Source organism: Sminthopsis crassicaudata, chromosome 3 (genome assembly GCF_048593235.1).
Source record: "Sminthopsis crassicaudata isolate SCR6 chromosome 3, ASM4859323v1, whole genome shotgun sequence".
Taxonomy (NCBI): Eukaryota; Metazoa; Chordata; class Mammalia; order Dasyuromorphia; family Dasyuridae; genus Sminthopsis; species Sminthopsis crassicaudata.
The window spans coordinates 432,925,389-432,939,456 of NC_133619.1; the positions used below are offsets into that span (position 1 = coordinate 432,925,389).

The 14,068-nt window shown below is 35.5% G+C and overlaps 1 protein-coding gene across 1 annotated transcript in view; it reads left to right on the forward strand.

Moving 5' to 3' along the window:
• The window catches only part of TTN (titin), a 322,669-nt gene that overhangs the window by 220,100 nt on the left and 88,501 nt on the right, over positions 1 to 14,068 (forward strand). The window contains 26 exon segments of the mRNA XM_074302990.1: positions 674 to 797; positions 1,307 to 1,573; positions 2,686 to 2,783; positions 3,319 to 3,487; positions 3,590 to 3,856; positions 3,974 to 4,240; positions 4,326 to 4,604; positions 4,743 to 5,151; positions 5,272 to 5,396; positions 5,498 to 5,764; positions 6,813 to 7,082; positions 7,177 to 7,479; positions 7,590 to 7,892; positions 8,166 to 8,353; positions 8,445 to 8,559; positions 8,686 to 8,970; positions 9,147 to 9,298; positions 10,231 to 10,378; positions 10,534 to 10,711; positions 11,050 to 11,171; positions 11,271 to 11,558; positions 11,648 to 11,944; positions 12,040 to 12,226; positions 12,833 to 12,948; positions 13,040 to 13,339; positions 13,545 to 13,844. Of these exon segments, the coding sequence (XP_074159091.1) occupies positions 674 to 797; positions 1,307 to 1,573; positions 2,686 to 2,783; positions 3,319 to 3,487; positions 3,590 to 3,856; positions 3,974 to 4,240; positions 4,326 to 4,604; positions 4,743 to 5,151; positions 5,272 to 5,396; positions 5,498 to 5,764; positions 6,813 to 7,082; positions 7,177 to 7,479; positions 7,590 to 7,892; positions 8,166 to 8,353; positions 8,445 to 8,559; positions 8,686 to 8,970; positions 9,147 to 9,298; positions 10,231 to 10,378; positions 10,534 to 10,711; positions 11,050 to 11,171; positions 11,271 to 11,558; positions 11,648 to 11,944; positions 12,040 to 12,226; positions 12,833 to 12,948; positions 13,040 to 13,339; positions 13,545 to 13,844 (5,824 nt within the window).

The window sequence follows — 14,068 nt, forward strand, 5'->3', positions numbered from 1 at the left end:
AAGCTATATACATTGTTCTACTTCAAAGTGTGCTTTTGAAAAACAGGTTTAGTATATTTGTAGCCACCATTTCTTCTATCCTGGTTCTTCTTGAAAAGCAACATTTGTAGGGAGTACAGTACTGACCTGCTTCAGAGAACAAGTACTTTTTCTGTTACATATTAGCAATTAATCTCCTAATGCCCTATACCGATTCTTTTAAATTCTAGGTCACAATGAGTTGTTGATCTGCATTGGTGAGGGGATTTTTCAAACCAAAATTCCTTACCCTGATATAATTACAGATCTAGGCCACTACTGCAAATACCACTACCACTATACTCTCTCCCCCTTGTACATGAAAGAACATTTTGTATACATATAAACTCAGTAAGAAGAAAGAAAAATATAGAAATTGAGTAATGAAACATCATAAATGTACAGAGATGAAATTGCAAAGATAACCCAACATAAAAACTTACCATTTATTTATCTATAAATTATGACTGTTAACTCTGAATGAAGGTCTTAAGTTTCTTACGTGTTTCTCAGGTAATTTGCTACATACTTTCATATATAACTTGGAAGTTTTTTTTTAAGTTACAGATTAACTGAGCAGACATAAATGCTGAATAAATTCCAAATTTAGCATTACTATTTCATTTATTATTTGCTCTTTTAAAAATATAATTAGGTTGTTACACGCTCAGAAGGAAGAGTTCACACACTTACCCTGAGGGATGTGAAATTAACAGATGCTGGGGAAGTCCAACTAACTGCAAAGGACTTCAAAACACAAGCCAATCTCTTTGTAAAAGGTAAGATGACAAATAATTGATGCTTGTTTTCTATACATATGATGGTGCATAGACAATTGTCAGTTATCATTTTATATGATAACTTAGTTACAGTGTAACTGACTTGATTTTTAGCCATTGATATCCCACTGAACAAGTGCCAAAACTTTATGAACTGACTGATTTGTTTCACATCTTCTCTCTGTCTTTGTTGCCTACTACTCTCTACTCCAGTCAGGGGGCCTAATAACCAGCAGGAAGACTCATAAAGATGGATACTTGGCTCTAATGAACAAAGTGTTTTTTTTATGTTTCTTATTCATGAAACTATTTTCCTAATGATAGAAGGTGTCTCAAAAGATGATACCACCATTAATGGATCAAAAAAATTTGAACAAATAAATCCAAAATGAATTTCAAATAAGTAAAGAATTATTTGAATTGACAAAGACCTGGAGAATATGCTGAAGGGATAGATGTGCAGAGGAGGCAAAGAAAATATCCACAACTAATTAGTGTGATTCTTTCAGAACCCCCAGTTGAATTCACTAAACCTCTTGAAGACCAGACGGTCGAAGAGGAAGCCACAGCAGTGTTGGAGTGTGAAGTATCCAGAGAAAATGCTAAGGTGAAATGGTTCAAAAATGGAACTGAAATCCTTAAAAGCAAGAAGTATGAAATTGTTGCTGATGGTAGAGTCAGAAAACTTATTATACATAACTGTACCCCAGAAGATATTAAAACATATACTTGTGATGCTAAGGATTTCAAGACTTCCTGTAACCTGAATGTAGTGCGTAAGTATTCTTCTGTCTTAAGTGACATTTTTTCATTTTCAACTCTTTGATAATCAAAGCACTTCTTGCATGCCCTTCTTGTTGCCTAACTGGATTTATATTTATCTTCTGTGTATCTCTTGATCTGATAAACATGCTTCCCATTCAGCTTATCACTTTTCCTCTCTTTGAACACTGATAACACCTAATCTGAGTATTCATTGATCATTATGGAGGAAGTCTGTAGGAATATCCTTGTCAAGATGAAGACAAAAAGAGTAACAAGAGACAAGGGTCAGGAACTTTTTAATAAGAAAAAAATGAAAGATTCCCTGAGATTGAAAATGAAATGAACAAAGCCAAGATTTGAGAAACTAATAGGAAAGATCTGAAATGAGATAATCATTTGAGTAGTTATATCTCAAGTCCCATATTAAATTAATGTATTCTACAGACATAATTGTACTTAAAATTCACATATTCTAACTGTGTATTGTTGTTTGTCAAACTGTGACTACCATTTGTAAAAGTCCACTCTCTGTAGCTTTGCTCCCTCCCTCAGTCACAAATATAACATCTTTAATGGAAATAAGAAGCACTCTCTCTGATTGCTACATGCCATGTTGATTTGTCCAGTACAGTTGCTTCCTAGATATCAACAGCTAAAGGATGTTGGCTTGATATTCTGTTTCTGTGTGTCTTGTATCATTTCTTCTTCTCATACTGCTTATGGTCACTCTACTGAGCAGCTGCTCAGCGATCCTACTCTCGTTCATCATCTTTCTTACATTGCATTTCCTACTTCTGACATCTACCTGTGTTTCTTCTGACAGTGTCAATTCTCAGAATTATAGCCACAGTGTAGATTTTTCTTCAAACTAAGATTGGTACTTAGAAGGACCATTTTAGCTCCTTGAGATACTACATGAATTGTTCCATGTCTTAAAGGGGCCTAGTACATTCTACAATATATGGTTATTCCTGAGAGATAGTTTCAAAGATAGTTAAACCATATTAAATTGGAAACATCTTCTAACAGGACCTTCTTTCTTTCAAAAAAACTTCCATAATAAGATGGCCAGTTTCTAACAAAGTGATTGGCAATTCTGGTAAATCTTTTCCCTTTCTTACAGCTCCTCATGTTGAATTCTTAAGACCTCTCACTGATCAACAAGTTAAAGAAAAAGAAATGGCTCGGTTTGAATGTGAACTTTCTCGGGAAAATGCCAAGGTTTGTAATTTCATACATATTATGTTAATAATTTTTTAAAAGTTACTATATTCACTTTGTTTCCTGACAGATAACCAAAACTGAATGGGGAAAAGTTTAAATTTAGTCTTCGTAATCACGTTTCCTTAATAATGATTCTTTTTATGTGTTATCTGTCATCATAGTTCTGTTTTCCTTCAATATATGTATGCTGGATACTTTAATTCAGCAAACAAAGCAATAAATAGGTGTATGAGCCTCTGAGAGAAACATAAACTCAAAACAAGACCGATTCCCTGCCCTCATAGAACTTTTTTAATATAATCCTTCATATAATTTTTGTTAACAGTGGAGAAAAAATCCAGAGATCTGGGTTCCAGTCCTAGCTTTGTCTGTGTATCTGAACTTGCTATGTGATCTCTGAACCTCAATTTGATAATTGGTATATTTAAAAAGTTGGGTGCTTTCTTAGATTATCTTCTAGCTTTAAAAGTCTGTAATTAAAAGCATTTAATAATTAATAACCTTATTTTATGTTGATTTGTCTTGAATGCAGGTTCAGTGGTTTAGAGATGGAGCTGAAATTAAAAAGGGTAAGAAGTATGACATCATTTCCAAAGGTGCAGTGCGCATTCTTGTCATCAATAAATGCCTCTTGGATGATGAGGCGGAATACTCCTGTGAAGTCAGGACAGCTAGAACATCTGGCATGCTGACAGTCTTAGGTAAAGAGCAGGGTTGCAACAAAAAACAGGTGTTCAAGATGAAATTTTAAAAAGCATCCCTGTTTTAATCCCATGAATTTGCTTTATTTTTTTTTCTTACAGAGGAAGAAGCTGTCTTTACGAAAAACCTTGCCAACATTGAGGCAAGCGAAACTGATACAGTGAAATTGATCTGTGAAGTCTCCAAACCTGGGGCAGAAGTTACTTGGTATAAAGGTGATGAAGAAATCATTGAAACAGGAAGATATGAAATACTTGCTGATGGGCGAAAGAGGATTCTGATCATTCAGAATGTTCAACTTGAAGATGCAGGTGACTTCAACTGCAGACTCCCAAGCTCCCGCACAAATGGCAAACTCAAAGTACATGGTAAGAAAAACTATCCAAGAAAATAGTCAAAAAATGAAGGATCATTTAGTAGTACTTTCTGGGTTCATTAAGCAAGTAACAAGTTACAATTTTTCTTTCTTTCTTCTTTCCTTTCAGAACTTGCTGCTGAATTTATATCTAAGCCTCAAAATCTGGAAGTTCTGGAGGGAGAAAAAGCTGAATTTATGTGTTCCATATCAAAAGAGAGCTTTGTGGTAGAATGGAAAAGGGATGATGAGAAACTTGAATCTGGGGATAAATATGATGTTATTGCTGATGGGAAAAAGAGAATCCTGGTTGTGAAGGATTCCACCCTACAAGACATGGGCACCTATGTAGTCATGGTCGGTGCTGCTAGAGCTGCAGCTCACTTGACAGTCATTGGTAAGTTATGATTGATTCAGTCAATGCAGTGATGGGTTGATCTTTTTGCTATTCATGATGCAACAAGCTTATTTGTCATTTTCAGAAAAACTCAGGATCATTGTTCCACTGAAGGACAAACGTGTTAAAGAACAGCAAGAGGTTGTTTTCAACTGTGAAGTCAACACAGAAGGAGCCAAGGCGAAGTGGTTCAGAAATGATGAAGCCATATTTGACAGCTCAAAATATATTATCCTTCAGAAGGATTTAGTTTATACTCTAAGAATTAGAGATGCACATTTGGATGACCAGGCCACCTATAGTATATCACTGACTAACCACAGAGGTGAAAATGTCAAGAGCGCAGCTCAATTAATTGTAGAAGGTATGTTATTCTTCTGGCCTATGGATGCTTGTGAAGAGTGATTAGAACATTTTCAGGAGTGGTCTCCCAGTTCTGTAATTCTTTTGGGAGAATTCTATAGTTCTATAATTACACAACTTTTTTTCTATCTTTCAACAGAGGAAGACCTCAGGATTGTTGAACCTCTACAAGACATTGAAACAATGGAGAAAAAGAGTGTCACTTTCTGGTGCAAAGTGAATCGACTTAACGTAACTCTGAAGTGGACTAGAAATGGAGAAGAAATTCCTCTTGATAACCGTGTTCTGTACCGAATTGACAAATATAAGCATTCTCTCATTATTAAAGACTGTGGATTTCCAGATGAAGGTGAATACACAGTCTTCGCTGGACAAGATAAATCTGTTGCTGAGCTTCTAATTATAGAAGCACCTACAGAATTTGTGGAGCATCTAGAGGACCAGACCGTCACTGAATTTGATGATGCCGTCTTCTCTTGTCAGCTTTCCAGAGAGAAAGCAAATGTTAAATGGTACAGAAATGGACGAGAAATCAAAGAAGGCAAAAAGTGAGTATAGTTCCATGTATTATACATAAATTATAAAATTTCAAATGTTCTGCACATCCCTTTGATATTTATGAATATTATGAAAGCTAACTTTTTTTTTATCTTTTCCCCCCTACAAAGATATACATTTGAAAAAGATGGAAGCATTCACAGACTTATTATAAAAGATTGCAGATTGGATGATGAATGTGAATATGCTTGTGGGGTAGAAGACAGAAAATCCAGGGCTAGACTTTTTGTTGAAGGTAAGTATAGAATTGAAAGGAATCTTAATTATATTATGGATTGGAATAAATGTCAACTAGAATACAAATTAAAAAAAAAATAATTTACATTTGCATTTCAGAAATCCCTATTGAGATCATCAGACCTCCCCAAGATATTCTGGAAGCTCCTGGTGCTGATGTTGTCTTTTTTGCGGAACTCAACAAAGATAAGGTGGAAGTTCAATGGCTAAGAAATAATATGATTGTGGTCCAAGGTGACAAACATCAGATGATGAGTGAAGGGAAAATCCATAGATTGCAGATATGTGATATTAAACCTCGTGACCAAGGCGAATACAGATTTATTGCCAAAGATAAAGAAGCTAGAGCCAAACTTGAACTGGCAGGTAAGTGTCTTTGATTTTAAAATAATCTTCACCTTCAGTAGAAGAAATCAATAGAAAAAAAAAAATAGAAAAAAAATGTGCCAGAATCATTTGTCTTAGATATGATGAAATATGCATTCTTTAGGCAGCTAAGTGGCACTGTAGAGCATAAAGTGCTGGGTTTGGAGTCAAGAAAACTCATCTTCATGAGTTCAAATCCAGCCTCAGACACTTAGTGACTGTGTGATCCTGGGCAAGTCACTTAACCCCATTTGCTTCAGTTTCCCCTTCTATACAATAAGCTGAAGAAGAAATGGCAAACCACTCCAGTATCTTCACCAAGAAAAACCCAAATAGGTCACAGAGTCAGATACTATTGAAAATGACTCCATTTCAAAAATTCCTTGAGGGCAAAAGCTGTTTTGTTTTATTTTGTTTTGATCTTAAGTGCCTAACAATATCTGGCATATAAGAACAAAAGAGACACTTAATACTTATTGGTTGGTTACTCTCCCTGGAGATCCTAGGTAGCAGAAGTAAACTCAGACATATGGAGGAGACTCTCCTGCCCTCTGTCTATAGTCACCATCTAAGGAAATGGAAGGATTTCCTGGATTTGTTCTAGCCTTGAACCAAAATTCAAATATTCTGAGGGATGCCATTCCAAAAAACATCCTTTTAGTATTAAATTGATATAGTTTATTACATATTAGTTAAATCTGAGTAGAGTAATTCCTAAAGAGAATTTACCTTGACGAAGCATGGGAGTCAGTCACATCCTTTCTAAAATGAATATTTTACAATAAAATCCTTAACTTCTTTCAAGGTACTTACCCAGTTAAGCATAATTTATCTACTCAAATATCATCATCCCTCAATTTTCATAATAATCCAGAATTAGACCACTCAGGAACTAAATTATGATCATAAATCACTTATTTCATGTTTTCTGGTTGGAGAGAGAAAAAAAATCCATCCAAGTATGCTACTGACTTATTGTAAAGAACTTCTCATCTAGGTAACTAAAATAAATAAGTTAAAATGGTTACTTTTCTTTTTCTCTCGCTAGCTGCACCTAAAATCAAGACTGGCGACCAGGATCTTGTGGTTGATGTGGGGCAGCCTTTGACAATGATTGTACCCTATGATGCCTATCCAAAAGCAGAAGCTGAATGGTTTAAAGAAAATGAAGCTTTATCTTCCAAAACAGTTGATACCACAGCTGAGCAGACCTCCTTCAGAATCTTGGAAGCCAAGAATTCAGACAAAGGAAGGTACAAAGTTGTGTTACAAAACAAACATGGAAAAGCAGAAGCATTCATCAACGTCAAAGTTATTGGTAAGCTTTTGATCCATTAAGAATAGAAGGATGCTAAGCATAAGAAAAGATGAACATTCACTCAAAATGTTTCTTTTCCTCCAATGAATTTCAGATGTGCCAGGGCCAGTCAGAAACTTAGAAGTGACAGAAACATTTGATGGTGAAGTGAGCTTAGCTTGGGAAGAGCCACTAAGTGATGGCGGCAGCAAAATCATCGGTTATGTTGTTGAAAGGCGAGACGTCAAAAGAAAGACATGGGTGTTAGCAACTGACCGTGCAGATAGCTGTGAATTTACTGTCACTGGACTCCAAAAAGGAGGGGTGGAGTATCTATTCCGTGTAAGTGCAAGAAACAGAGTTGGGACTGGCGAACCAGTTGAAACAGATAACCCTGTGGAAGCAAGGAGTAAATATGGTAGGTGGCTGATTTGGAAGAATATCACTTTATCTACTTTTTCAGTTTCTCCCCATGTAATGAAAAGTTTGTTAATTAATTCTTTTTTTTTTTCCTGGGGAAACATCTAGATGTTCCAGGTCCTCCTCTGAATGTAGCCATCACTGATGTAAACAGGTTTGGTGTTTCACTTACGTGGGAACCACCAGAGTATGATGGTGGTTGTGAAATTACAAATTATGTCATCGAATTAAGGGACAAGACTTCTATTAGATGGGACACAGCTATGACTGTTAGAGCTGAAGATCTCTCTGCTACTGTCACTGATGTGGTAGAAGGAAATGAATACAGCTTCCGAGTCAGAGCCCAAAATCGCATTGGAGTTGGAAAGCCAAGTGCTGCTACACCCTTTGTGAAAGTTGCAGATCCAATTGGTGAGCACATAGAGAAGTAGTTGTTAAATGGAGCCCAGAAATTAAATATTTTCCCAAATATGACATAATCAGATAAAAATTAAGGATTGAGTCATCTATAAGAAAAATTATTACATAAAAATATAGGGCAGAAGCATCCAGATTTTTAATTATTCTATTTAGTAAGCTTGTTTTTTTTCACTGAATATGAGGGTAATATGACCATTTCAGTTAAGCTATCATAAAATTAAGTGACAAATTTCTACATATGAATTTTTCTTGGTTCTATTTCAGAGAGGCCAAGCCCTCCCATCAACCTTGGTTATTCTGACCAGACACAGTCATCTGTTCAGCTTTCATGGGAACCTCCACTAAAAGATGGTGGGAGTCCCATACTGGGCTATATTATTGAGCGTTGTGAAGAAGGAAAAGATAATTGGATTCGTTGTAATGTAAAACTTGTGCCTGAGCTAACTTACAAGGTAGAGAATTTCAAACTAAAAAGAAATGCATGACATATTTCCATGGTTTTGGAGATAATTTGTTTTTACAAAGGTGGATTCTTATTTTTAGGTAACTGGATTAAAACAAGGAAATAAATACTTATATAAAGTCTCTGCAGAAAATGAAGCTGGAATTTCAGATCCAACTGATATTCTTGGACCACTAACAGCAGATGATGCATTTGGTAAGCAAAGGGATGTTTAATTTACTTGAATAACAATATTGTAACTTTATGTGGCAGGTGTTTTGGAATGGTGAGAGAAAATAAAATAAAAAATGGTTTTTGTAACATTAATTTCTCTCTTTGCAGTTGAACCAACAATGGATTTAAGTGAATTCAAAGATGGCCTGGAAATTATAGTCCCAAACCCAATCAAGATCCTTGTGCCAAGTACTGGTTACCCAAGACCGACTGCTACCTGGTCCTTTGGAGATCAAGTCTTGGAAGCAAGTGACCGTATCAAGATGAAGACCTTATCTGCTTATGCTGAACTGGTCATTTCTCCAAGTGAACGCCCAGATAAAGGCATTTATACACTAAAACTGGAAAATCCTGTGAAAGCAATTTCTGGAGAAATTGATGTTAATGTGATTGGTAAGTATCCACATTTTTAATGAATATTTATATATACATAATGTGTGTGTGTGTATAACAGATAGCAATTTGCAAACCTTAAAACATTATATGAGTGAGCTATTATTATTTTTAATATTTAAAATTTTACAATATTTTCAAATGTTAATGACCTCAAATTATGAATTCATTCCCAGCTCGCCCAGGTGCACCAAAAGAACTAAAATATGGAGACATCACCAGGGACTCAGTACATTTGACATGGGAACCTCCAGATGATGATGGGGGAAGCCCACTGACTGGATATCTTGTTGAAAAACGAGAAGTCAGTCGTAAAACATGGACCAAAGTGAGTACTTAGCTTGGTTAAATGGTATCCACAAAGAAGGCTCAGTAATAAATCTCACAAATCTAACTGGGCAAAGTTTTCTTTGGAAAATATTATTCTCAGACAGATTCCTTTGTAGATATATTCAATATCCTCTAAAGTAATAAAAGAGTAGCCCCTGGTTTTGTGAATTTTATCTGATTTTCAGTGATAATGACATAGCTGATTTGACTCCTCTGTAGCTGTGGGGGTTTTTAATGAGAACAAGTGCTTCCTTTACTGATTAGAATAATTCTTAGTCCATAAATCTTAAAAGTTCTTAAATGCAAGCCATTACCATCATTAGGGTTAGCAAAATGGTGCAGTGGATGGAGACCCAGGCCTGAAATCATCATCTTGAGTTAAAATCTGACTTCAATCACTTACTGTCTGTGAGATCCTAGGCAAGTCACTTTACCCTATTTACCTGAGTTTTTTCATCTTAAAATGAGCTGGAGAAGTAAATGGAAAACCACTACAATGGCTTTGCCAGGAAAACCCAAATAGGGTCATAAAGATAGATCAGAGCCTTGGACCTAGAGTCAGAAAGATCTGAATTCAAATCCACACTCAAATACTTATTAGCTCTGTGACCCTTGGCAAGTAATAGCCACTTTCTGCCTTAGTTTCCCCATCTGTAAAATGGGAACAATAATAGCACTTATCTCTCAGGGTTGCTGTAGGGATAAAATGAGATGATATGTGTAAAACACTTTGCACATCTTTGAAAGTACTAAGGAAACACTAGATATTATTAGTAATCATTATCTGTCCTATTTTGGAATTTTTTTCTCTAAATAAAACAAATGACAGTATTTCCTGCTTGAATGACTTTACAAAATCATTCAAAACACTTTTGGGAAAAAACTTTGTAGGGCTAATTTATTGTGCCTTTTTGCTTCCCCTCTCCCCAGGTTATAGACTTCATTACTGACCTAGAATTTACTGTTCCTGATCTTGTCCAAGGAAAAGAATACTTATTTAAAGTTTGTGCACGCAACAAGTGTGGTCCTGGAGAACCTGCATATGTTGATGAACCTGTAAATATGTCAGCTCCTGCAAGTGAGTCACTCTGTGATGTTTTATAGCCTGCTTGTTATGCTTCTGTTGTTTTTGTTGTTTTTTTGTTTTGTTTTGTTTTGTTTTGTTTTTCAGAAAACTGATTTTTAACATTTTACTTATGTCATGTTGATGGGCATTGTCTTTTATATTTATAGCTGTGCCTGATCCACCAGAAAATCTAAAATGGAGGGATCGAACAGCCAAAAGCATTTTCCTAACATGGGAGCCACCAAAACATGATGGTGGTTCACGTATCAAAGGATATATAGTAGAAAAATGTCCTCGTGGTTCTGATAAGTGGGTAGCCTGTGGAGAACCTGTTGCTGAAACCAAGTACGTTTTTTAATTATAGAATGCAAAAATATTCATCAATGTTCACTAAAATGCCTTTTATTTGGGAAATATTTAACCATTGTTATTTTTTCATTAAGAACTTATGCTTATTTCTTCTGAATGATTTAAAGTTATATACTTCATTTTTCAAAGTTTTGTTTTTTATGTTTTTAAATTTAAAATATAACAATTCAAATTTAATCTTAAAGAATGAATATTATATACTTTGACTTATATATTAGCTTTTGTAAGCTACTTGATGGAGGGAATACTTAGATTATGGTGGTGCTTATTATAAATATAAAAATGCAATACTCAAAACTGTATTTACTTAACAGAATGGAAGTGACAGGTCTTGAAGAAGGCCAGTGGTATGCCTATCGTGTGAAGGCTCTGAACAGAATGGGAGCTAGCAAACCATGCAAGCCAACAGATGATATTCAGGCTGTGGACTCACAGGGTACGTCCTTATCTAAAAAAGAAAAAAAAAGTTGAACCTGCTATATCTTCTCTTTTCATTCTTCTCTGAATGTGCTGACATATTGATTTTTCTCTACAGAGGCCCCAGAAATATTCCTTGATGTAAAGCTGCTTGCTGGACTCACAGTGAAAGCTGGCACAAAGATTGAGCTCCCTGCCACGGTAACTGGCAAACCTGAGCCCAAGATCACCTGGACAAAGGCTGACACTCTTTTAAAACAAGACAAAAGAATTACCATCGAAAATGTTCCCAAAAAATCAACGGTGACCATTGTGGACAGCAAGAGAAGCGACACTGGCACCTACATCATTGAAGCTGTCAACATCTGCGGACGCGCCACTGCTGTCGTAGAGGTCAACGTTCTAGGTAAAGGCGCAGCTTGTGAGAGCGATGTGGAGGCTCCTTTGTGAAGCCACAGCGGACACGACTCACTGTGCGTTTTCTGCCTTTCACAGATAAGCCCGGACCTCCAGCTGCCTTTGACATCTCAGAAGTTACCAGTGAATCCTGCCTTCTCACATGGAATCCTCCAAGGGATGATGGGGGCTCCAAGGTCACAAACTATGTAGTAGAAAGAAGAGCAACAGATAGTGAAGTGTGGCATAAACTCTCATCAACAGTGAAAGACACAAAGTTCCAGGCTACTAAATTAACACCTAATAAAGAATATATCTTCAGAGTTGCAGCAGAAAATATGTATGGTGTTGGCGAGCCCGTCCAGGCTAGCCCAATAGTAGCCAAATATCCGTTTGGTGAGTTAATGTATTTGATATGTCATTTAACATTGATCTGAATGATAAGGTCAAGTCTAAGTGCAGGTGAAATATTATATATTTTTATAAAACAGATCCACCTGGTCCCCCAACACGCCTTGAACCTTCTGATATAACTAAAGATGCAGTAACCCTAACATGGTGTGAGCCTGATGATGATGGTGGAAGCCCAATCACTGGATACTGGGTTGAAAGATTAGACCCTGATAGTGACAAGTGGGTTAAATGCAATAAGATGCCAATAAAGGATACAACATACAGGTATAAAATTTTAAAAATACATAAATTAGTTTAAATAGTAATAATTCCTTTTAACTTTTTTGAGAATTAGAAGTTTATTATAATTACATCGAGGAAACAGTATATTAATAGATTGAAAATCAGTCCTCTATATATTTTTGAATCATTAGTATCACAACTGCTTTACCTGATTTTGTTATAATGTTTTTGCTTTAATATTAAAATAATTTCTTACTTGTTTTTTGATTCACTAATTTAAAGTCTGTTCCATTGAGAGACAAGTTTATTAACTAAATAGTGAGTATAGGTTTTCAAGACACTTTAAAGTATTTAGAATTTGAGTTATTATATTATTGCCATTTTTACCATCATTAGATTATAGCATATTTTGGCAAAATGCAGATAACATCTCTATAATAATAGATATTATTTTTATCATTCAATCTCAGGCAATTTCAAGTTTCTAATAAATACAGCATAAAACCTTTATATACTATTTTAATATATTATAGCTAATTTGGTTTATAAATCTAAAAAAAGATTAAATGAATAAACCTTATACATAAAATAAGCCCATCTCTTTTTTGATATATAATTTCTTAATGTATTTTTTTTCTCAATTTAAAGGGTGAAAGGTCTCTCCAATAAGAAAAAATACAGATTCCGTGTGTTAGCTGAAAATCTTGCAGGACCTGGCAAACCAAGCAGATCCACTGAACCGATCTTAATAAAGGATCCCATTGGTACTATATATAAAGTTACTTCTGTATATTTGAGTGTTTGATACAGAATCTTGTACCTTTAAAGCTAAATAATTATTTCCTGTCTATGCAGATCCTCCATGGCCTCCTGGCAAACCAACTGTGAAAGATATAGGCAAAACATCTCTCTTGTTGAATTGGACAAAACCAGAACACGATGGAGGGGCAAAGATTGAATCTTATGTCATAGAAATGCTAAAAACTGGAACGGATGAGTGGGTTCGGGTAGCTGAAGGTGTTCCAACCACTGAACACTTCCTTCCAGGACTCATGGAAGGGCAAGAATACTCATTCCGAGTTAGAGCTGTGAACAAGGCAGGGGAGAGTGAACCCAGTGAACCAAGTGATCCTGTCCTTTGCAGGGAAAAACTATGTAAGTAGTTCTTCAATGTAACTTCATCTCATCTCTATTAAACACATCACTTATTAATATGTATCTGAAAGCTGTAAAGAGACTATAAGCTCTTCTAAATTGTAAGCCATAAATTATTTTATAGCTTCCTAGTTCTTTGGCAAAGCCTAAACATTTGACAAGCAAATTAAGTTAAATTTGGTTTTCTGTTTTTCTCTTCCTGTAGATCCCCCATCACCACCTCGCTGGCTAGAGGTCATTAACATCACTAAAAATACAGCAGACCTAAAATGGACAGTTCCTGAGAAAGATGGAGGCTCCCCTATCACTAACTATATTGTTGAAAAGAGAGATGTGAGGCGCAAAGGCTGGCAAACAGTGGATACCACAGTAAAGGATACTAAATGCACAGTTACGCCACTGACAGAGGGTTCTTTATATGTGTTTCGGGTTGCTGCAGAAAATGCCATTGGACAGAGTGATTATTGTGAAATTGAAGATTCTGTCCTAGCCAAAGACACCTTTAGTAAGTATTCTAACTTAATATTATTATTAATGATTAATAATAGTAAAATAGTCATAGTATGTCATTACATTGATTTATTGATTATTCTTGATAATTATCTAATTCTTTGGTGTGTGATGGATAATAATTATATAATTGTTAGATGGTTGTATTATATTTTGTTGTTATATTATCATATGTTATGGCTGATTGGTTGGTTGTGGTCCTTCATTCTCAAAGAGGAC